The sequence below is a fragment of the Canis lupus genome, chromosome X, assembly GCF_003254725.2.
Source record: "Canis lupus dingo isolate Sandy chromosome X, ASM325472v2, whole genome shotgun sequence".
Lineage (NCBI taxonomy): Eukaryota > Metazoa > Chordata > Mammalia > Carnivora > Canidae > Canis > Canis lupus.
In genome coordinates, this window is record NC_064281.1 from 46,380,330 (window position 1) to 46,406,233 (window position 25,904).

At 40.0% G+C, this 25,904-nt stretch overlaps 1 protein-coding gene across 3 annotated transcripts in view; it reads left to right on the plus strand.

Annotated features, from left to right (window-relative positions):
* The window catches only part of GNL3L (G protein nucleolar 3 like), a 61,944-nt gene that overhangs the window by 18,399 nt on the left and 17,641 nt on the right, over positions 1–25,904 (plus strand). For 2 of the 3 annotated variants that reach the window (XM_049107938.1, XM_049107939.1), the window contains exons 2-3: positions 16,485–16,890; positions 19,114–19,179. In XM_049107938.1, the coding sequence (XP_048963895.1) occupies positions 16,716–16,890; positions 19,114–19,179 (241 nt within the window). In that variant the 5' untranslated portion in view covers positions 16,485–16,715. The remainder of the gene's footprint in view (positions 1–16,484; positions 16,891–19,113; positions 19,180–25,904) is intronic. The other variant, XM_025468529.3, reaches the window with a different exon arrangement.

The window sequence follows — 25,904 nt, forward strand, 5'->3', positions numbered from 1 at the left end:
GCAGACAGATTCAGTGTCTGTTGAGGGTTGCTTCTTGGTTCATAGATAGCCATCTTCTGGCTGTGTCCACTGGGGCTTCTTTTATAAGGGCACTAATCCCACTCATGAAGGCTCCAGTCTCATGACCTACCTCCAAATACCATCCCAGTGAGGATTAGGTTTCAACATCTAAATTTTGGAGGCACACAAACAAATACCTAGAAACAAATTCAATAAGAAATGTCCAAAACCTGTATGAGAAAACATTTATAACACTCTGAAGGAACAAATGGAAAGGTATCCCATGTTATTAAATAAGAAAATTAAGACTTATAAAGATGTCAAATTAATTTATAAATTTGGTATAAACTCATTAAAAATACCATTTTTCTCTGCTCAGTGGGAGTTGGCTTGAGATTCTCTTTCCTTCCCCTTCTGCCCCTCCCCCTCTGCCCCTTCCCTGGCTTGTGTGTGTGTACCATGTGTGCTCTCTCAAGTAAATAAATAAGTAAATAAATAAATAAGTAAATAAATAAATAAAATCTTTTTTTAAAAAGTTCAAATGAAAAATAACAAGCAAGCATAGCCAGGATATCTCCAAAAAGGAAGAACAATGATGTGGGACTATTGCCACAATAATGCTCTATAAAAAGACAAAATGAATATTTATGTGCTGAAACTTAGACAAAGTCTGTGGGTCATTTGGGGGGTTCTACAATCTGGATCAGGTTCTGTTAATCTCAGCTGGGCTAGTTCATGTGTCTGCACTAAGTTAATGGCTTGGCTAGAGATTGGCTACTACTATAGGATGCCTTGACTGGGAGAACTAGGCTCATTTCTACATGTCTCTCACATCTTTCCAAGGTTAGCTTGGGTATAGCTCACAGTGGCAGGTGTCCAAGAGAGGAAACAGAATATGCAAGAACTTTTTCAAGTCTCTTCTTATATCCAGTTTGCTGCTATCCTGTTGGTTAAATCAAGTTATATGGCCACACTCAGATTCAATATAGCAGAGCACTATGAAAGGGTATGGATACATAGACACATGAAAAAATTGGGGTCATTAATACAATCTGTCACCAACAACAACTCAAAATCTAGAATCCATAAAAGAATACATAGATAAATTTGTTTACATAAAATAAAACTTGCCTGGAAAAAATCCATTAACAAAGTCAAAAGGATAACAAACTGGGGAAAAACACTGACAAATGATATAATTCACAAAGGTCTAATCTCTCAATTATAGAAAAACATTCTAGAAATCAAGGAAAGCCCAATAACCCAATAGAAAAATACAAGATATAGACAATTCACAGAAAAAGACATAAAATTTACCCTTAAACATATGAAAAGGTGCTCAACCTCACTCATAAGAGAAATGTAAATTAAATATATGATGAGATACCATTTCTTACCTATCACACTGTAAAAAAATCTAGGTCTTTAACAATACACTCTGTTGGTGAGGCTGTTAAAACAGATAAACTCATACATGAGTGGTAAGTGCAAAATGGTACACCTATGGAGGGAAATTTTGGCAATATCTACCAGTTACAAATATAATTATTGAATTTTCCCTACATAATTATCTGCATATGTATGAAATGTGTATTCATTATGGAACCATTTGTAATACCAAAGGACTAAAAACATCCCAAGCATCCACAAGAGGAGACTGCAGTCATTAAAAAAAACTATTATGTATCTACATAATGTGACATTTTGAATAAGTACTCTATACACTTCCATACAGTGCCTTTCTATGTACAGGAAACTCTAATTCTCTGATATAGAAAGACCTCCAGGAAGTATTATTAAGAGAAATAAGCAACATATATAACAGAATACACATGTGTAAGGAAGGGGGAGATGGAATATGATACATTTATATTTGTTTGTAGCTGCATAAAGAAACACTGGAATAGATTTTTTTTCCAGCCTTCATGGATCAAGGGACACAGGAACTTACTGGTTTGGGTACTGTATATGAGCTCCACAAGGGCATCTTGATAGCTTTTCCAAATCCACTGACATATTCCCTGTGATAGAGAAGACAGTGTTCCTTGTTCTTCTGCATAACCCTGGGCCTCCCAAATGGCACATTTTGTTTCTCTGTTGCTGTTACTAGAGTAAAAATAACATAAAATAAAAATGCTTGTAAAATTAAAAAAAACCACTGGGGTAATAAAAAATTAATAAAATTGGTAACTGAATCAAAACAGTATGGTACTGTCATAAAACTCAGGCACATAGATCAGTGGAACAGAATAGAGAGCCCAGAAATAATGATTATATGGTGACTTAATCTGTGACAAAGGAGGCAGAATATATAATGGGGAAAAGATAGTCTCTTCAACAAATGGTGCTGGGAAAACTGAACAGCTATATGTAAAAGAATAAAATTAGACCACTTTCTTACACCATACACAAAAGTAAATTCAAAATGGATTAAGACCTAAAATGTGAGACCTCAAACCATAAAAGTCCTAGAAGAAAACATAGGCAGTAATTTCTTGGACTCCAGCTGTAGAAACATTTTTCTAGGTAAGTTTCCTTAGGCAAGGAAAATAAAAGTAAAATTAAACTATTGGGACTATACCAAAATAAAAAGCTTTTGCATGACAAAGAAAACTATCAATAAAGTGAAAAGGCAACCTACTGAATGGTAGATGATATTTAAAAATGACCTCTGATAAAGGTCAATATCCAGAATATATAAAGAACTTATACAACTCAACACCAAGAAAAAAATACAATTAAAACATGGGCAAAAAGCCTGAATAGATATTTTTCAAAAAAAGACATACAAGTGGCCAATAAATCTATGCTCAACATCACTAATCATCAGGGAAATGCAAATCAAAACCACAATGAGATATCACCTCACACCTGTTAGAATGGTTATTATTAAAAAGAGAAGAGCCACTCTGGAAAACAGTATGGAGGCTCCCGAAGAAGTTAAAAATAGAGCTATGACCCTGCAACTGCACTACTAGGTGTTTACCACAAAGATACAAATGTAGTGATCTGAAGGGGCACTTGCATCCCAATGTTCATAGCAGCAATGTTCACAATAGCCAAACTGGGTAAAGAGCCGAGATATCCATTGATCAATGAATGGATAAAGAAGATGTTGTATATATACACGATGGAATTTTATTCAGCCATCAGAAAGGATGGATACTTACCATTTACAGTGATATGGATGAAACTGGAGGGTGTTATATTGAGCTAAATAAGTCAATCAGAGAAAGACACTTATATGGTTTCACTCATATGTGGAACATAAGAAATAGCTCAGAGGATCATAAGGTAAGGGAGGAAAAACTGAATTGTAAGTTATCAGAGAGGGAGAAAAACCATGAGGAACTATAGGAAACAAACTGAGGGTTGCTGGTGGGGAGAGGTGGAAGAGGGATGGGGTAATTGGGTGATGGGCATTTAAGGGGAGCACATGATGTGATGAGCACTGGGTGTCATACTATATGTTGGCAAATTGAATTTAAATTAAAAAAAAAGTGGGGCAGCCTGGGTGGCTCATTGGTTTAGTGCCACCTTCAGCCCAGGGCCTGATCCTGGGGACCCAGATTGAGTCACACATCGGGCTCCCTGCATGGAGCCTGCTTCTCCCTCTGCCTGTGTCTCTGCTTCTCTCTCTCTCTCTGTGTCTCTCATGAATAAATAAAATAAAATCTTTAAAAAAAGTACCAGATTGGGGGGGGGGGGAAGAAAGTGAAACTTAAGAAAAAAAAAAGCGTGTTAAAAGGTTGAGTTTTTTAAATCTCTTTTCATTCATAGAGTCTGTCTTGATTATTGAAAGTAAACTCAAGTACAAGACAAAATATTAACTATAAAATATTCCACATCTAATGGAAATATTATGCAGCCATAAAAAGAATGAGGTCTTGCCATTTGCAACAATATGGATGTACCTAAAGGGTATAATGCTAAGTGAAATAAGTTAGAGAAAGACAATACCACATAATATCATTCATGTTTAAGAGACAAATGAGCAAAGGAAAAAGAGACCCCCCCCCCAAAAAAAAAACCAAACAAACCAAAAAACCACACACAATATACCATACTCTTAAATACAGAGAATGAATTGGAGGTTGCCAGAGGGGACATGGCTGGGGGGAAGGGTAAAATAGATAAAGGAGATTAGGCATACACTTTTCTTTTTTTTTTTTTAATTGTTATTTATTTATGATAGTCACAGAGAGAAAGAGAGAGGCAGAGACATAGGCAGAGGGAGAAGCAGGCTCCATGCACCGGGAGCCCGACGTGGGATTCGATCCTGGGTCTCCAGAATTGCGCCCTGGGCCAAAGGCAGGCGCCAAACCGCTGCGCCACCCAGGGATCCCGGCATACACTTATCTTGATGAGCACTGAGTAATGTATAGAATTGCTGAATCATTATACCTGAAATAATATAAGACTGCATATTAATTATATTTCAGTAAAAAACAAAAGAATGTGGTAACTGCTGGGGATGTGTATGGTGGCAAATGGGTGAAATGGACAAGAGTGACACTTTTCAAAGTATAATTTTTCTATGGTCTTGATATTCAAAATGTATGTATATTATCTATTAAAAAATAAATATAAAATATTCACAGTAGTAACAAAAACTATAAAACAACTAAGAATTAAATTAGTAAAAACATATAATTCCAAAGAGAAAATTTGAAACTCTTAATGAAGGACACAGATAGAAGGTGAATTCAACAAATGAGAATATATCCCATGTTCTTAGATAAGACAAGTTAATATTTTGATGTTGTCAAGTCCCTCAAATTAACCTATAAATTTAGTGTGATCCTAATAAAAACTCTAGTTGGATTTCTAAAGAGCTTGATAAACTCTTTTTAAAAATTTATGTGGAGGGGCAGCCTGTGTGGCCCAGCAGTTTAGTGCCGCCTTCGGCCCGGGGCTGATCCTGGAGACCCGGGATCCAGTCCCACATCGGGCTCCCTGCATGGAGACTGCTTCTCCCTCTGCCTCTCTCTGCCTCTCTCTGTGTCTCTCATGAATAAATAAGTAAAATCTTTTAAAAAATTTTATGTGGAGATATAGCTAAGACAATACTAAAAGAAGACTAAAGTGGAGGTACTTGCCCTATCAGATGTTATATTACAAAATATCAAAAGTAAGGCAGTATCAGTGCAAGAACTGAAACAGACTTGTGTGTGTGTGTGTTTCATAATATGTAACAAAGGTGGCATGCCGAATTAATGAAAAAGTAAGGATTGTTTAGTGTTTGATGGTGGGAAATGTGGCTTACTGTGTAGAAAAAATAAAATTGTGAGGGGTGGAACAATATGGCAGAGGAGTAGGGGTCATTAACTCACCTGGCCTCACCAACTTACCTAGTTAACTTTCAAACCATCCTGAAAACCTAGGAATTTGACCTGAGATTTAAAGAGAGAATAGCTGGAGTGCTACAGAGAGAAGGGATTTCACTTTTAACAAGGGAGCAGGGATCTCCCCCAGGTACACACCTGAGAATCAGCACAGCAGGCTCCTCCTAGAAGACCAGCTGGAAGGACAGGGAAAAAGTAAGTTCTTGACCAAGCAGCACTGGAAAGCTCCAGGGGAAGTCGAGGGATTTACAGTTTAAAAAACCAGAGGCCACTCTGCACTGAACAAAATGACTAGAAAGAACTCACCACAAAAGAAAGAATCAGAAACAGTACTCTCTGCCATAAAGTTACAGAATTTGTATTACAATTCAAAGTCAGAAAGCCAATTCAGAAGCACAATTACAAAAGCTACCAGTGGCTCTGGAAAAAAGCATAAAAAAATCATGAGACTTCATGACTGCAGAATTTAGATGTAATCAGGCTGAAATTAAAAATCAATTAAATATAAAAAATAGTGACAGGGAATAAAGGGGAAAGGAGAAAAAATGAGTGGGGAATATCAGAAAGGGAGACAAAACATGAGAGACTCCTAACTCTGGGAAACGAACTAGGGGTGGGGGAAGGGGAGGTGGGTGGGGGGTGGGGGTGACTGGGTGACGGGCACTGAGGGGGGGCACTTGATGGGATGAGCACTGGGTGTTATTCTATATGTTGGCAAATTGAACACCAATAAAAAATAAATTTACAAAAAAAAATAAAAATCAATTAAATGAGATGCAATCCAAACTGGAGGTCCTAACGAGGGTTAACGAGGTAGAAGAAAGAGTGAGTGACATAGAAGACAAGTTGATGGCAAGGAAGGAAGCTGAGGAAAAAGAGAAAAACAATTAAAAGACCATGATGAAAGGTGAACAGAAATAAATGATAGCCTCAGAAGGAAAAATCTATGTATAATTGTGGTTCCAGAGAGCGCTGAGAGGGACAGAGGGCCAGAAAGCATATTTTAACAAATCATAGCTGAAAATTTCCCTAATTTGGGGGGGAAACAGGCATTCAGATACAGGAGATAGGATCTCCCCCAAAATCAATAAAAACTGTTCAACACCTCGACATTTAATAGTGAAACTTGCAAATTCCAAAGATAAAGAGAAATTCCTTAAACCACCAAGAGACAAGAGATCCCTAACTTACATGGGGATAAATATTAGATTAACAGGAGACCTCTCCACAGAGACCTGGCAGGCCAGAAAGGGCTGGCAGGATATATTCAGGGTCCTAAATGAGAAGAACCTGCAGCCAAGAATACTTTATCTAGCAAGGCTCTCATTCAGAATAGAAGGAGAGATAAAGAGCTTCCAAGATAGGCAGAAACTGAAAGAATATGTGACCTCCAAACCAGCTCTGCAAGAAATATTAAGGGATATCCTGTAAAAGAAAGAGGAAGTCCAAAGATATAATCCACAAAAACAGGGACTGAATAGGTATTATGATGACACTAAATGAATAATTTTCAATTGTAACTCTAAATGTGAATGGGCTAAATGATCCCATCAAAAGACACAGGGTTTTAGACTGGATAAAAAAGCAAGACTCACCTATTTGCTGTCTGTAAGAGACTCATTTTAGACCTAAGGACACCTCCAGCCTAAAAATGAAAGGGCAGAGAACCATTTACCATTCAAATGATCCTCAAGAGAAAGCTGGGGTAGCAATCCTCATAGCAGATAAATTAAAGTTTATCCCAAAGACTGTAGTAAGAGATGAAGAGGGACACTATATTATACTTAAAGGGACTATCCATCAAGAGGACCTAACAATCATGAATACTTATGCCCCTAATGTGGGAGCTGCCAAGTATATCAATCAATTAATAACCAAAGTTAAGATATATTTAGATAATAACACTAATACTGGGAGAATTCAGTATTGCACTTTCTGCAAATGACAGATATTCTAAGCATTACATCTCCAAGGAAACAGCTTTAAATGATACACTGGACCAGAGGGATTTCACAGATATATACAGAACTTTGCATCCAAACGCAACTGAATACACACTCTTCTCAAGTGCACATAGAACTTTCTCCAGAATAGACCACATACTGGGTCACAAATCAGGTCTCAACCAATACCAAAAGATTGGAATTGTCCCCTGTATAGTTTCAAACCATAATGCTTCAAACTGGAACTAAATTACAAGAAGAAATTTGGGAGGATTTCAAACATGTGGAGGTTAAGGAACATCCTGGAAAAAGATGAATGGGTCAACCAGGAAATTAGAGAAGAATTAAAAAGATTCATGGAAAACTAATGAAAATGAAGATACAACCATTCAAAATCTTTGGGATACAGCAGAAGCAGTCTGTGGGAAATACACCACAATACAAGCATCCCCCACAAAATTGGAAAAAACACAAATAGATGAGCGAACCTCGCACCTAAAGGAACTGGAGAAAGAACAGCAAATAAAACCTACACCAAGCAGAAGAAAAGAGTTAATAAAGATTCAAGCAGAACTCAATGCAATAGAGACCAGAAGAACTGTAGAACAGATTAACAAAACCAGAAGTTGGTTCTTTGAAAAGATTAATAAGATAGATAAACCATTAGCCAGCCTTATTAAAAAGAAAAGGGAAAAGACTCAAATTAATATAATCACAAATGAAAAAGGAGAGATCACAATCAATACCAAGGAAATACAAACAATTTTAAAAACGTATTATGAGCAGCTATACACTAATAAATTAGGCAATCTAGAAGAAATGGATGCATTTCTGGAAAACCACAAATTACCAAAACTGGAACAGGAATAAATAGAAAACCTGAACAGGCCAATAGGCATGGAGGAAATTGAAGCAGTCATCAAAAACCTCCCAAACCACAAAAGTCCAGGGCCAGATGGCTTCCCAGGGTGAATTCTATCAAACGTTTAAAGAAGAAACTTATTCTACTAAAGCTGGTCTGAAAGGTAGAAAGAGATGGAATACTTCTAAACTCATTTTATGAAGCCAGCATCACCTTAATTCCAAAACCAGACAAAGACCCCACCAAAAAGGAGAATTATATGCTAATATTCCTGATGAACACAGATGGAAAAATTCTCAACAAGATACTAGCTAATAGGATCCAACAGTGCATTAAGAAGATTATTCACCATGACCAAGTGGGATTTATGCCCAGGATACAAGGTTGGTACAACACTCATAAAACAATCACGTGATAGATCATATCAACAAGAGAAAAAACAAGAACCATATGATCCTCTCAATAGATGCAGAGATGGCATTTGACAACATACAGCATCCATTCCTGATCAAAACTCTTCAAAGTATAGGGATAGAGGGAACATTCCTCAGCATCTTAAAAGCCATTTACAAAAAGCCCACAGCAAATATTGTTCTCAATGGGGAACACTGAGAGCCTTTTCCCTAAGATCAGGAACACGACAAGGTGAGAGTGGACTCTTACCACTGGTATTCAACATAGGACTAGAAGTCCTAGCCTCAGCAATCAGAAAACAAAAAGAAATAAAAGGCATTCAAATTGGTAAAGAAAAAGTCAAAACCTCCCTTTTTGCAGATGACATGATACAGTATGGAGAAACCCCAAAAGACTCCACCCCAAGATTGCTGGAACTCATACAGCAATTTGGCAATGTGGCAGGATACAAAATCAATGCCTAGAAATCAGTGGCATTTCTATATACTAACAATGAGACTGAAGAAAGAGAAATTAAGGAATCAATCCCATTTACATTTGCACCTGAAAACATAAGATACATAGGAATAAACCTAACCAAAGAAGTAAAGGATCTATATCCTAAAAACTACTGAACACTTCTGAGAGAAATGGAGGAAGACACAAAGAGATGGAAAATATGTCATGCTCATGGATTGGAAGAATTAATATTGTGAAAATGTCAAGGCTACCCAGGGCAATTTACACAGTTAAGGCAATCCTTATCAAAATACCATGGACTTTCTTCAGAGAGTTGGAACAAATCATCTTAAGATTTGTGTGGAATCAGAAAGGACCTCGAATAGCCACGGGACTATTGAAAGAGAAAACCAGAGCCTGGGGCATCACAATGCCAGATTTCAAGTTGTAATACAAATCTGTGGTCATCATGACAGTGTGGTACTGGTACAAAAACACACAGAGATCAATGGAACAGAATAGAGAGCCCAGAAATGGGCCCTCAACTTTATGGTCAACTAATATTCGACAAAGCAGGAAAGACTATCCACTGGAAGAAAGACAGTCTCTTCAATAAATGGTACTGGGAAAATTGGACAGCTATGTGCAGAAGAATGAAACTAGTCCATTCTCTTACGCCATACACAAAGATAAACTCAAAATGGATGAAAGATCTAAATGTGAGAGAAGAATCCATCAAAATCCTAGAGGAGAACACAGGCAACATCCTTTTTGAACTTGGCCACAGTAACTTTTTGCAAGATACGTCTATGAAGGGAAGGGGGAGAAAAGCAAAAATGACCTATTGGGACTTAATCCAGATAAAAAGCTTCTGCACAGCAAAAGAAACAGTCAAGAAAACTGAAAGACAACCTACAGAATGGGAGAAGATATTTGCAAATGACATATCAGATAAAAGGCTAGTATCCAAGATCTATAAAGAACTATTAAACTTAACAGCAAAGAGACAATCCAATCATGAATTGGGCAAAAGACATGAACAGAAATCTCACAGAGGAAGACATAGACATGGTCAACAAGCACATGAGAAAATGCTCTGCATCACTTGCCATCAGGGAAATACAAATCAAAACCACAATGAGATACCACCTCACACCAGTGAGAATGGGGAAAATTAACAAGGCAGGAAACCACAAATGTTGGAGAGGATGTGGAGAAAAGGGAACCCTCTTGCACTGTTGGTGGGAATGTGAACTGGTGCAGCCACTCTGGAAAACTGTGTGGAGGTTCCTCAAAGAGTTAAAAATAGAGCTACCCTACGACCCAGCAATTGCACTACTGGGTATTTACCCCAATGATACAGATGCAGTGAAATGGCAGGACACCTGCATCTCAATGTTTATAGCAGCATTGTCCACGATAGCCAAACTGTGGAAGGAGCCTTGGTGTCCACTGACAGATGAATGGATAAAGAAGATGTGGTCTATATATAAAATGGAATATTACTCAGCCATTAGAAATGACAAATACCCACCATTTTCTTCAACATGTATAGAACTGGAGGGTATTACGCTGAGTGAAGCAAGTCAATTGGAGAAGGACAATCATCATATGGTTTCAGTCATATGGGTAACATAAAAAATAGTGAAAGGGATTAAAGGGGAAAGGAGAGAAAATCAGAGAGGGTGACAGAACATGAGAGACTCCTAACTCTGGGAAACGAACAAGGGGTAGTGGAAGGGGAGGTTGCAGGGGTATGGGGTGACTGGGTGATGGGCACTGAGGGGTGCACTTCATGGGATGAGCACTGGGTGTTACACCATATGTTGGGAAATTGAACTCCAATAAAAAATACAAAAAAGAAAAGAAAAAAGAAAATTGCATCCCTTATATATCACTACATATGAGTAAGATTCTAGATGGTGAAAGAGAAACTGTAAAGTTAATTTAAAAAGTAGGAGACTAGCCGGGACACCTGCACCCCGATGTTTATAGCAGCAATGTCCACAATAGCCAAACTGTGGCGTCGGTGTCCATAGAAAGAAGATGTGGTTTATGTATACAATGGAATATTACTCAGCCATTAGAAATGACAAATGCCCACCATTTGCTTCAACGTGGATGGAACTGAAAGGTATTATGCTGAGTGAAGTCAATCGGAGAAGGACAAACATTATATGTTCTCATTCATTTGGGAAATATAAATAATAGTGAAAGGGAATATAAGGGAGGGGAGAAGAAATGTGTGGGAAATATCAGAAAGGGAGACTGAACATAAAGACTCCTAACTCTGGGAAACGAACTAGGGGTGGTGGAAGGGGAGGAGGGCGGGGGGTGGGGGTGAATGGGTGACGGGCACTGAGGGGGGGCACTTGACGGGATGAGCACTGGGTGTTATTCTGTATGTTGGTAAATTGAACACCAATAAAAAATAAATTTATTATAAAAAAAAGTAGGAGACTATCTTTGTGACCTGGGAGGAGGAACTAGTTTTTAAACAAGACCCCGAAACCAGAAACCATAGAGCAAAAATGTGATGGATTTCATTACATTAAAATTAACAATTTCTGTTCAAAAAAGGATAACATGGACAAAGTTAAAATAAGGAGAGAATATTTGCAATAGCTCCACTGTATGAGGAGCTAGCAAATCAATAGGAAAGATAGAAACTTCATTGGAAAAAATGGGCCAACTATATAAGAAGGCAATTTACAAAAGAGGCATTTAACACACATGTGAAGTAACATTGAAAAATTCAATAGCAATCAGAGAAAGGAAAACTAAAACACAATATTACTTTATACTTGTTGTATAAACAAGTTTATAACTTATAAACTTGTTGGACTGGCAAAAATTAGAAAGCTGGAAAATGTCAAGTGTTAGTGAGCATGTAGGGACACAGGAATCCTTGTACACTCATGGTAAAACTGTGGACTGGTGTAGGCCTCCCAGAGAACCATTTAGCAGTATTAGTGTTCTTAGTCAAACTAAGTATATGCACTCTTTTTTCTTTTTTGAGTTTTTTTTTTCTTTTTTATTTATGATAGGCACACAGTGAGAGAGAGAGAGGCAGAGACATAGGGAGAAGCAGGCTCCATGCACCGGGAGCCCGACGTGGGATTCGATCCCGGGTTTCCAGGATCGTGCCCTGGGCCAAAGGCAGGCGCCAAACCGCTGCGCCACCCAGGGATCCCGAGTATATGCACTCTTTATGATGCAATCATGCTGGTCCTGAGTGTATGTTCTAAAAGAAATTTTCATATAGGTCAATAAGGGGACATGCACAGTAATGTTCATCAAAGTTTTATTTGTGGTATCAGGGAGCTGGAAGCAATCTTCTATCATTGGGGGAATATTCAGGGAAAATGTGAAGGCAGGCTGTGGTTAGGATGAGCAGGTAGAAGCAATGGATTGGATGTATACACAGCCATATGGATAGACTTTAAAAACACAAGGTTGAATGAAAAAAGTAATAACAATGTATCATTTATATAAAATAAAAATGCACACATAAAGCATCCTCCATAGTAGGATAACCTGATGTTTATGTGCCTGCTGAAGTGATACAATATGAAGTAAATTATTATTGCTGAAAATATTTAACCTGACTCTAATCATGTGGAAAGAGCAGATGAATCTAGATGTGGGACATTCTAGAAGAAACTGCTTGGACTCTTAAAAAACATCAGTGTAATATAAAACACACACAAAATATAGAAGTACTATTCCAGATTAAAAGAATTTAAAGCTGGGACGTCTGTCTCAGTGGTTTAGTGCCTGCCTTCAGCCCAGGGCATGATTCTGGAGTCCAGGGATGGAGTCCCACATCAGGCTCCCTGCATGGAGCTTGCTTCTCCCTCTGCCTGTGTTTCTGCCTGTCTCTCTGTGTCTCTCATGAATAAATAAATAAAATCTAAAAAAAAATAGAAAAATAAAATAATTTAAAGCAATACAACCAACAAATGTAATACATAAAACTTGATTAGATCCTAGGATCAAATAGTGATCAAATCTAAAATATTTTGGGCACAGTTTTAAAATTTGAATATAGGGTATCTTTAATGGTATTATTTAATTGTTAAATTTTCTTGAGCATGATAATGGCATTGTAGTTGTGTAGGAGAATGTCCTTATTCTCGTAGATGTATGCTGAAGTGTTTAGGGGTGGAGTGTTACATTGCCTGCAAGTTTCAAATGCTTCATCCAAAAAGAAAATGTATACATACATACATAAAGAGAAGTAGAGGAAGTCTCGCAAAATATTAAGGGTATATGGGCTTTCATTGTACTATTCTTTCAAATGTTCTGAATTTTCAAAAAGTAAAAAATAAAAATTTGGGGATAAATATATGCACCTAAAATAACAATACATATTTTGCAAGAACACATATAAGCAAAAAGATCTGCATAAAACACCATAGAATGGATGCCTATGGGAGAAATAATAGGTTGAAGTAGAGATTAAGGTTAATTTAATATTTTTTCAATATTATATCTATCTGAGAGAGAGAGAGAACAAGCAGGGGGAGTGGCACAGAGTTAGAAGCAGGCAACTCACTGAGCAGGGAGCCTGATGTGGGGCCCGACCCCAGGACCTGGGGATCACAAACCCAGACAAAGGCCAATGGACTGAGCCACCCAAGTGCCCTGATTAAGGTGAACTTAAAAGAAACAACAAAAACCTCTCTGTAAAGTAATTCATATTCATTGATATGTGGAAAACAGAAAAGCACAATGAAGACAACAAAATTCACTGATAATCTCATTTTCTCTCTCAGAAATCTTTTTTTAAAAAGATTTATTTATTTATTAAAGATTTTATTTATTTATTCATGAGAGACCCAGAGAGAGAGAGAGGCAGAGACACAGGCAGAGGGAGAAGCAGGCTCCATGCAGGGAGCCCGACACGGGACTCGATCCCAGGTTTCCAGGATCAGGTCCTGGGCTGAAGGCAGTGCTAAACCGCTGAGCCACCGGGGCTGCCCAAGATTTATTTGTTTATTCATGAGAGACACGCACACAGAGAGGCAGAGACATAGGCAGAGGGTGATGCAGGCTCTTCGCAAGAGCCAGATGCAGGACTTGATCCCGGATCCCAGGATCATGACCTGAGCTGAAGGCAGTTGCCCAACCGCTGAGCCACCCAGACGTCCCTGTCAGTAGTTCTTAAAATATTGTACCTGGACTAGCCGCAGCAGATGGTCATTCTCTTCCCCCCACCTTTTTCTTCTTCATCATTATCATCATCATCATCATTGCTCAGAAACTTAGAAATTCAAATTCCTGGGCCCTACCAGACATACTGAAACACAACTCTGGGCATAGGGCCCAGGAATCAATGTTCTGACAAGCCCTCCCACTGATTCTGATGCTGGTTTAACCATCTCGATGTAACTATCATTATTTTTTAAAATATTTTATTTATTTATTCATGAGAGACACACACACAGAGAGGCAGAAACACAGGCAGAGGGAGAAGCAGGCTCCATGCAGGGAGCCCGATGTGGGACTCAATCCCGGGACTCCAGAATCACGCCCTGGGCTGAAGGCAGATGCTCAACCGCTGAGCCACCCAGGCGTCCCTTGATGTAACTATCATTAATTTTGTGATTGATCATTGTAATCTTTCTAAAAAAAAGTATGAAATATTTTAGGCATACAAATAAGAGAATAACATAACACACACCCATGTACCTATTGCCTAGATAAAATATTAGACAAACAGTTGAAGTCCCCTGTGTATCTCTTACTCTGTTCCTTTGTTTGCTTCCCCAGAACTAATCACTATTCTGCACTATTTAATTCCATTGTTTAAAAAATACTGTTTACATATTTATATAATCTATAAATAACATAGTGCATATTCTAGATTTTAAAAATCTACATAGGGGAGCCTGGCTGGCTCAGTCAGTAAAGCACCCACATTGGGTGCAGAGATTACTTAAAATGAATGTCTCATATTTCATATATCCTTCTATAATTTGTATTTTATCTCAGCACTGTTTTTGAAATTTACCTGGATTGATATATGCAACCCTATTTCATTTTTTTTTCCACTGCTGTATAGTATTCTGTTGTATAGCTGAACTATTTATTCATTCTATTGAACTTTAAGATCGTTCAGATTTTTTCTCTATTATAAACAGGTATGCAATGAATATTCTTGCACATGCCCCTTTGTGCATATGTATAGGAATTTCTCTAGGACTTAAAGTCTAGAGGTTATATACACCTTTACCAGTAGAATTGCTGGGTCCCAGGGCTCACCTTCAACTCTTCTGGATATCTTCCTAATTGTTTTCCAAAGTAGTAACACCAAATTTCTTTCTTTGCAAGATTTCATTGCATTTTTTTCCTTATAGTTTGCACATTTGTGACTTTGTTGAAAAAGTCTTTCCCCAGTTGTAGGTGACAAAGATACTCTCCACCATCTTATGTGGAAATGTCGGGATCTAGTTTTCTCTCCTTATGGTGAGCCAAATTTCCCAAAGCTACCTACTAAATTGTCCATTTCCCATTGATTTTGTGGTACAGGCCTGTAAGCTTACTCATTCATGTATATTTGCTGAAACTTGATTTGTACCAGTGTTGTGCTGGGTCTTGTTGAAGTCTTGAAGACATGCAGCCCCTAGTCTCAGGAGGTGAGACTGCAAATCCATTTATGTGTAGATGCAGCCACATAAATGATTACAGTATTAAGGGATAAGTGCAGAAAGGTGTTCTGAGTTTCTAACTCAGTTGGAAAATTCATAGAAGTGACAAGAGTTAGTTCTTTAAAAAACAGGAAGAGTCTGCCAATGCAAGGGGAAGATGGTCAGGGCTTGGTTTGGAGTCCAGAGGAATTTTGTATCTCCACAGTGAGAAGTTAGATGCCTTTCATCAATGTAGGGGCAGCCAGCGAGTAGTGCATATGTAAGGGGTCAGAGTAGGCAGAGGGAATCATTTTCTGCCTGGATTATTCTTTAAGTGGAGAAACATACACTAGGAGTAGCGGGGCTGGGCCCTACACCAAAGTTTAGGTTTTTTGGAAGAGAAGCTGGAATCTAATATCAGAAAGAAGACATTTTCAGACTAGCATTTACTGTTTTTAAGGGGAGATCTCACTCTCCGGCTATGTTAGGAGCTCAAGATGGTTTCAAAAGAAATCCTTATTTGTCCTCACTTCAGAGATATATACTCATTCCCTTTTTTCATTCACCGCTCTGGGGCCAAAGGGAAGGAGGGAGGAGGGGAAGAGGACAAACGGGTGGGAGAGGTTTCCAGTTGTTCGGCTCCTGGGCCTGACAATGGATTTGAACTTCCGCAGAAAGAGCTGGGAGTGCCTGCTTCAGGGTTAGTCAGGGGCCCTACAAGCCAGTAAGTTTGTTAGGAACAGCTAACCAAGTCCCTAAAAGTCACCTAAAAGGTGGGGAGCACTCGGCAAGACGTGTGACCCAGGCGGCCATTTTCTCACACCCTGCCCGTCGCCATCTTCCTTTGTAGACAAACGGACTGATCCCCACCCTTGTCTGATGCGGTCATGGTGATTGCTTGGTCTGTAAGATTCGGAAACACGCATATTTGGCCCCAGGTAGAGGCCAGCGACAAGATCTTGGCTTACAAGTAGGTTATATAGCCACAGTAGAACACGCCGCTCCCAACCTACCGGCTCTCGGCTTCCCTTCCCCTCACCCCGCAGAGAGGAGGCGGGACCAGGGCGCTTGCGGAGTAGGGATGGCGGACGCGAGCCGTCAATCCGAAGCCCCGCCCCTGCGGGGGACGCAAGTAGGGCGGACCAGCGCTGCAAGGCTGGGATCCGGAAGTCGGAGGGTTAGCGGCGCGAGCGCAGCCTGCAGACGTACCCTGTCTTGGTGCTATTCTCTCCTGTCTGATCCCGCCGGAAGTGGAGGTAAGCGACAACTCTCCTCTTTTCTCGTTGTGAGCGCTCATCCAGCCAGCTGCGCGGTAAAAAATCGTGTATTTGAGGTGAAGACTAGGAGTTTCCTCCACCCTGGAATGGAGAGACAGAGAATCGGCTATCATCCAGGGTAGAAGGGCCCCCATGAGGGATCGCTCTACACGTGTGGATGTGCGCAAATGCGCTCTTGCTAGGTAAAGGAGCAGGGCCCCATCCCATCTAGGCAGGTGTAGACCCCTGGTCACACCACGTAGAACGTCACAGACCCCACTTGTGTGGAGAAGCATCGAGTGCCCTCTTGCCTTCAGGATAGCGAGGCTCCATTCTGCACTCCTCCAGTGTAGACAGGCGTCTCCGCGTGGCGACATCGATCCCATGGTTCTAGGACAAACAGCCCTTCCCTCCTCCGCCCATCCCCGGGCTGAGCGGCGTGGATCTTTACAGGCGCTAAGGCACACAGATCCACCTCGCCACAACTCTTCGCTTTGGACAGAGGCTCTGATGTATTACCTCCTCTGCAGACATACACTCCTGCCTGCCCTGGCGGGATCGCCAGTACAGAGGAGCTTAAATACGTTTAATATACATTGACAGAAGAGCTGGAGACCTCCCCGCCTCGCCCCCATGTAACTAATTGTGGAAGCCCCGCCCCCGCTACCGCAGAGATATTAGATCACCCCCTTCCAAGTGGTTGGCACCAGCCTTAGCCCATAGAGAACTATGCAGATTTTCCTCTCCTTGCCAAGAGTGAGTCCCCATTGTGGAAATTCAGACCTGAGTCCTCACCCTACCCCGTAAGGAGGCTCTGGTTTACTGAATATGTAAAGGCCTTGCCGCAAAAATGCGTGGCAGCAAAGAGAAACAGACCTTAACCCCGGGAATGCTGTCAGATCTGTCCCTAATGAGGCCCCCGTTGGTAGAGGGGCTCAGATTTGTTCTCCTTTTGAGGTAAACAGATCATCCCTCCCATCCTCCTCCCTCAAAGATTTCGAATCACCAAATGTAGCAAAAGAGAGACACCCCCCCCCAAGGGAGCAGAGGGGTGCAGCTCCCCCTCCTGGCAGTGATGTCACTGATCACCCTACATTTTGTGCATGTGGGCCCTCCCCTTTCCCAAGCTCAAATCTCTTGCTCTCCAACCAGTATTATCGCCCCCCTTGCAAAGTGTAAGGGCTGATCCGCTGAATTTATAGCTCTGTTCCTACTCCTACCACCATGCAGAGAACCAGAAGTCTTATTCACTTCAGTGTTAGCACAGTGCTGACTTCAACCCATATAAAAGGTAAACGGATTGTTCTCCATCCCACCTCCATGGAAGGGTCCTGAATAACCCACTACAGGCAAGGTGCAGACCCCATTCATGCAAAACTGCATAATCCCCCCCCCCCTTTGTTAGTGTGGCAACTAATATCACCTTGTAGTGGAGACAGGCATATCATCTTCCCCTCACCCTAGCCCTCCCCAGGGTAAAGAGACCCAAGATTCCTCTCCCACCCCCAACTTAGAGATGTACAGACATGCATTTCTTCCATGCAGCAGAGATGCACGCAGCCGATGGGCTGGTTTTCCCAGTTACTCTACACCCCAGAGTAGAGTAACAAAAGGCATCTCCTTACCCCCATTCACCAAGGAACGGACCCCAACCACACATGCAGGAATACATCCCTTCCACACAAAATTTTGCACTCATTCCTAGCCTCAGTTTAACAAACACAGATTAAAAGCACTCTGAGGTCCCTTTTCCCTGGGGTAGACTCCTGGTACCTGTCTTTACCCCTGCTTCCAGGGTAGATCAGACATAGAACTCCCTACTTGGGAAAAGAGGTACTTTTAATTAATACGTAGAAACAGGCCATCCTTGTATGCCTTCTCCCCTCAGCATAGACAGGTTTAGTGCTAGGGTATATAACACTACAGGGTAGAGGATTGAGGACCATGGACTCAATCTGATACATTGAGGCACTGACTGCACCCAGGAAGAGAGATTTAGACCTAGCTTCCTTTTGGGTAGTGTGATGCTGCTTTCCCTGTGTAGATAGCTCACCAGGCCCCAACTCCGTTATAGCCTCTTCTCCTAGTTCCTCCAGTTGTTAGGGCTTCCTTATCAAGTTCTTTCACATTTCATTTTGCCTTTAGGGGACTCAGAAGGGGGCTTGTGGCCCCCCTTCTGTGGTTCCTGCCTCTGTTTTCACATTGGTTCTTCCATTCTGACAGGAAGAAAGCCTGTGGATTTGAACCTACCTGCTTTCAAGCTAGTCATCATGATGAAACATAGACACAGTGAGTTCCTTTTACCACCCTCTCTTAATGCTAAGCTTTTTTTTCTTAAAGATTTTATATATTTATTTCACAGAGAATGAGATAAAGAGAGCACAAGCAGGTGGAGCAGCAGGCAGAGAAAGAGGGAGAAGCAGGTTCTTCGCTAAGCAGAGAGCTGGATGTGGGGCTTGATCACAGGACCCTGGGATCATGACCTGAGCCAAAAGCAGGTGCTTAACTGACTGAGTCATCCAGGCGCCCCCCAATGCTAAGCTTTATATTTGTAGTATTTCATGGCAACTTCTTTTTTTTAAGATTTTATTTATTTATTCATGAGAGACACAGAGAGGGAGAGAGGCAGAGACATAGGCAGAGGGAGAAGCAGGCTCCCGCGGGGAGCCCAATATGGGACTTGATCTGGGACTCCAGGATCATGCCCTGGGCCAAAGGCAGACCTCAACCACTGAGCCACTCATGCATCCTGGCAACTTGTTTTTTAAAATATTTTATTTATTTATTCATAGACACACACACACACACAGAGAGACACAGGCAGAAGGAGAAGCAGGCTCCATGCAGAGAGCCTGACGTGGGACTTGATCCAGGGTCTCCAGGATCACACCCTGGGCTGCAGGCGGCGCTAAACCACTGTGCCACCGGGGCTGCCCTCGGCAAGAATTTTAATCCAGTATAGTTAACATGCAATGTTATATTAGTTTCAAGTGTACAGTATAGTGATTCAGCACTTTCATACATCCCAGTGCTCATTATGACAAGTGCACTCCTTAATCCCTATCGCCTATTTCTCTCATCCTCCTCACCTACCTCCCCTCTGGTAACCATCAGTTTGTTCTCAGTAGTTGAGAGTCTGTTTCTTGGTTTGTCTTTCTCTTTTTAACTTTGTTCATTTTTTTTGTTTCTTAAAATTCCACATATGAGTGAAATCATGTGGTATTTGTCTTTCTTTGACTTATTTTGCTTAGCATTATATGCTCTAGCTCCATCCATATCATTGCAAATGGCAAGATTTCATTCTTTTTTATGGCTGAGTAATATTCTTTTATATATATATAAATATATATATAAATATATAAATATAAATATAAATAAATATATATATACATATACATATACCACATCTTAATCATTCATCAGTTGGTGGACACTTGGGCTGTTTCTGTAATTTGGTTATTGTAGATAGTGCTGCTATAAACATTGAGGTATGTGCATCCTTTTGAATTAGTGTTTTTATATTTTTTGGGTAAATATCCAGTAGTATGATCATTGGTTCATAGTGTAGTTCTATTTTTAAAAATTGCTTAATATGGCATGGGGGGGATGGGAAAAGTAGGTGAAGGGGAGTGAGAGATATAGGCTTTCAGTTATGGAATGGATAAATGGATTAAAAGATAAAATATAGGGAATATAGTCAATGGTATTCTAGTAGCATTGTGTGGTGACAGATGGTGGCTACACTTGTGAGCAGAGCATAATGCATAGACTTAGACTTGTCTTGTGGAATCACTATGTTATACACCTGAAACTAGTGTAACATTGTCAGCTATATTATTTAGTCTGTTTTCTACTAGTATCATTATTGTCTTCCCAACTTCCTTGAAGGTGATGTTCCCCTTATCCCCCATTCCCATTTTACATTTGAGGAAACTGAGACTCAGCAAGGTTAAGTGACCTGATCTGAGGTGAATAGCAGTAAATACCAGACATCGGGGACAAACTGCTGTTCTTTCTGCCTTTGAAATACTTCTCTTCTTCCTCATTCTTCAACTGGATAAATTGCTCGTTTTTCAGATTTCAACTTACACATCACTTCCTGTAGGAATCTCTCCCATTAAACTTCTCCCTTGATTTTCACAGTCTGTACCCATAGGAACTGGGGCTATTGACACCCTATGATTGGGTCTGCCTCCTCTACTGCACTGTTAACTTCTCACCCACATCTGGTTTATCTTTTTGTCCCATGGGCCTAGCATGACCAGACATAGCTATTTGGTATTTACTGTGTGCCAGTCACTAGAATATCTCAGTAATGCTAACTCAATTCCTCCTTCTCCCACTATACTTATAGTCTAGAGAGAGAAGACAAATGTGATACATTGACTCTCCCATATAAGAGGGAAAGCAAGGGCATTGGGCAGGTCCGGTTCTGTGTTTCCTGCCTTTATCTTGCTGTAGTCCACGTAGAAAATGACAATATAGGCTGGACAAGACTTGTGCAACCCAGTGACTTCATACTCTGTGTGAATGGTGGCCCTGCCTATGTGGGCTTGGTGAAAAAAATTTAATACATTTACTTTATTTATATAATCATTGAAAAAATGTCAACGAGAATCAGACTTTGGTTATGTGAATACCAAAAGCAAATAATCATTTTTTTTCAAGTAACCAAAGAAAAATGAACAAAATTAATTATATTCTACTTAAGAACATCAAATACCAGATGATAATAAATTTGAGGGTGATGAAAAGACAATAATTAGCTAGTTAACTGAAGTAGAGTATATACATACAAAAGAACCCTGGCAGTTTAAAATAAATGATGAGCTATTGTATGAAAAGATTATATAGAAAGACATATGGAAAAACTATTAGATGGAAAGATCTTAAGGATTTGTTAAGTGAAAAAAGCAAGTTGTCAACAGGAGGACATACTATGTTGTCTTTAATGGGAGAGTGGGGGAAATAAGATTAGATATATTTGCCTTTGCACTAATAAGTGGCTTCTTATTGTAGTAAGTGAGTGCAGTGGCTAGGGTCAAGTGTGGAAGACCTCTCAAAATACACCTTTTTATTTTGGAACCATATGACTGTTACCTGTTAAAGAACAATTGAATTCATCTACATGAGTGGGAAAAATGGTGACTATTTTTTTAAAGATTTTATTTATTTATTCATTAGAGACACACACAGAGAGAGAGGCAGAGGCACAGGCAGAGGGAGAAGCAGGCTCCATTCAGGGAGCCTGATGTGGGAGTTGATCCCAGGACTCCAGGATCACGCCCTGGGCCGAAGGCAGGCGCTAAACCGCTGGGCCACCAAAGGATCCCCAAAAATGGTGACTATTAAACAGAAACTTTACGTGTGCTCATAAAACACAGACTGGTAAATTGCAACTAAGTAATGATCAGATTAACTGGAAGAACTGCAGTGGCTGGTGGGGGGAGGTGCCTCATGGTGCAGCTACCTGAGCTCTCAGCAATACCGTGGACCCAGATGGTAATGATAATGGTTAAATCTGGGGAGGTTATTGAGAAGTCCTACAAGGAGTGTTTTCTCCTTCAGTAAGTGATGTATTTTCTTTTATTGTGTGCCTGTATCCGGCATAGGCCCTCACTTTCCAGGGAAGTTAGGTGGACAGAAATTGTTGAGTAAATTGGCCACTCAGTCCTGGTTCATTCCCAACCTCACTTTCTTTTCATTGCAACATGAGTACTTTGGAAGAAAAGTGGACGTGAGGTCTCCTGTTTGTTGTTGTTGTTACAGGGAAATTTGATCGATTCACATTCATTATGGTAACTAATATGTTTGGTCTAATTTCTGCCATCTTATTTTATATTTTTTGTTTGTTTCTTCTTAGTCACTTATTTATCTACTTTTCAAGTTCAAAAAAATGCTCCACCAGTGATTATAAAGTTATTAGTTGCATTCATGTTTATATCAAACATAATTAAACTTGAATTTCTCTGTCACTTTACCAAAGTTAAATAATAACTATTTTTATCCTACCTTTCCAAAGTAGGATCATGCTTTCATGATTTTGCTTTTCCAACCCTTATTGCTTGATTCCAGGATTTGTTGAAAGAATTTGGTATTTTGGTTCTGAGCTATTTGCTTATGATGTTATCTGGTTTTAAAAAATCTTTTCTAAATATGTGTTACAGTTCTTAGCTACATTAGTAACATTTTTAAAGATTTAATGGTATGGGTTTTTTTTGTTTTTTATTCAGTGGTAAGTTTTAATAGATTTCCTACCCGTAATTATGTGTTTCCTTTATCTTGAGATCTTTATTCTGAGTTTATTTTTATTTTTGTTGGTATACTTCCTCAAGTACAATTGATCCTTGAACAATATGGAGGTTAGGGGCCCTGAGCCCCTGTGCAGTCAAGAATCTGCATATAACTTCTGATTACCCCAAAAACTTCACTACTAATATCCTACTATTGACTGGAAGACTTACTAGTAACACAAGCAGTCTATATTAACACATATTTTGTTAGATTGGTTATGTACCGTATTCTTCCAATGAAGGAAGCTAGAGAAAATATTATTAAAATCATAAGGAAGAGAAAACACATTTACAGTACTGCACTGCATTTATATAAAAAAATCTGTATGTAAGTGAATCTGTGGAGTTCAAACTCAAATTGTTCAAGGGTCATGTGTAGTTTTACCGGAACACAGGTGCTGATCTTTGCACATCTGAAAATGCCTTTTACCTTTGTGTAAGAGTGATCTGTTGGTTAAGTATTGGAATTTAGTGTGGTACACAGTTCCTTGTTTCAGAACTTTGTAATGGTTCTAGGTGCCTGGTGGCACAGTTGATTAAGCCTTTGGCTCTTGGTTTCAGCTCCAGTCACGATCTCAGGGTTGTGAGATTGAGCCCTGTGTCGGGCTCTGAGCTCAGTGTGGAGTGTGCTTCAAATGCTCTCTCCTTCCTCTTACCCTCCTGCTCCTGTGTGCATGTTCTCTCTCTCCCTCTCCTTCTCTCTCTCTCTCTCAAATAAGTAAATACATCTTTTCAAAAATAGAACTTTGCAATGGTTATTCTGTCTTAAATGTTAAGATTGATTTGAGAAGGCTGTCTGCTTCTCTTGTCTTTGTTGGAAATTCCTGTTTGGAAGTTTATAAAATTTTCTTTTTATCCTTGGAGTTCAGAATTTTTATCAGGTATGCCTATGGTATGTCTTTTTTAGTTAATCTTGGTGCTCCATGAGCCTTTCTAATCTGAACCATCAAGCCTGTTTTGAATTTAAGGAACTTTCATCTATTATTTAAAAAAAATAATTGCTTTTCCATTTGTACCATTTTCTCTTTTAGGAATTCCTGTTATTTAGATATTAGGCTTCCTGGGTCCATTCTCCATTTTCTATTTTTACTCATAATTTCTATTTCTTTAGATTTTTGTTTTAATCAAGCTCTTCTCTTGATCTTCCAGCTTATTAGTTTGGTTGTTAATGATGTCTATGCTGTTTTTCACTACATCTATTGAATTTTTATTCATTATCAAGTTTTGGGAATTTTTTTCTCACACTGTTCCTTTGAGGTATTTTCTTGAATCTCCTTAAGTATTTGCAATAGTGGGCAGCCCGGGTGTCTCAGTGGTTTAGCCCCGCCTTCAGCCCAGGATGTGATCTTGGAGACCCCGGATCAAGTCCCACATTGGGCTCCCTGCATGGAGCCTGCTTCTCCCTCTGCCTGTGCCTCTGCCTCTCTCTCTCTCTCTCTGTGTGTCTCATGAATAAATAATAAAAAAATCTTTAGGGCAGCCCAGGTGGCTCAGTGGTTTAGTGCTGCCTTAAGCCCAGGGTGGGATCCTGGAGACCCGGAATCGAGTCCCACATTGGGCTCCCAGCATGGAGCCTGCTTCTCCCTCTGCTTGTGTCTCTGCCTCTCTCTTTGTGTCTCATGAATAAATAAATAAAATCTTTTAAAAAATCTTAAAAGTATTTGCAATAGTATTTATTTATTTATTTATTTATTTATTATTATTTTTTTAATTTAAATTCAGTTTGCCAACATATAGTATAACACCCAGTGTCACCCATGTCATCACATCACATGCCCTCCTTAATGCCCAGTTATCCCATCCCTCCATTCACCTCCCCTTCTGCAATACTTTATTTGTTTCCCAGAGTCAGGAGTCTTTCATGGTTTGTGATAGTATTTAAATTCTGTTTCCTATATTGACTGCTTCAGTGCGAACCACCTTATATAATTGGGAAGCCTGTTCTCTGGTACTCTCAAGCTGCTCCGATATTTGTTTGTATATATCCTGACATCTTCCAGAACCTCCCCCTCTAGGAATTACTTTAGCTTCCTTGCAGGTGGCAAGAATTAAGGCAGCCATTCTTCCCCAAGAGGCTAGTTGTGAAGGGGATGACAGATGGGACTTCTCATGAAGAGGGTGAGGCGTTCTAAGTTCTTGGGCTTTGTTTATATGTGATTGAAGAAGATGAGCTCTCTCTTCCTTATATCCAAGGGAATCCACACATTGGCCAACTAGGGCAAGTCCCCTTGGAGGTAATGGCCTTAGCAGGATCAACAGGAAGGAACAGTTATCTCCCCATGTGCTGAGGGCATCTGCCTTAGCTTAGCCTCCTGGGACTCCTCAGATCAACTTTCCATGCTGTCAGCCTCTAACTTGGAGTGGCCATTGTTGAGTTGCCCCCAGCCAGAAGTTAGGGGAGAGAGAGGAATCACGAGCTAACACTCAGGTAACTCTCTTCACAGGATTCCCATAAGCATTGTTTCAGTCTGCATTGAAATAATGCCTCAAACATTTTATTCAGTACTTCCTCTGACCCTGGTGCTGTCATCTCCATGTCTTTTTTCTTTTTTTTAAAATTTCATTTATTTATTCATGAGAGACACAGAGAGAGAAAGAGAGGCAGAGACACAGGCAGAGGGAGAAGCAGGCTCCATGCAGGGAGCCCGACGTGGGACTTGATCCTGAGTCTCCAGGATCACGCCCTGGGCTGAAGTCAGTGCTAAACTGCTGAGCCACCCG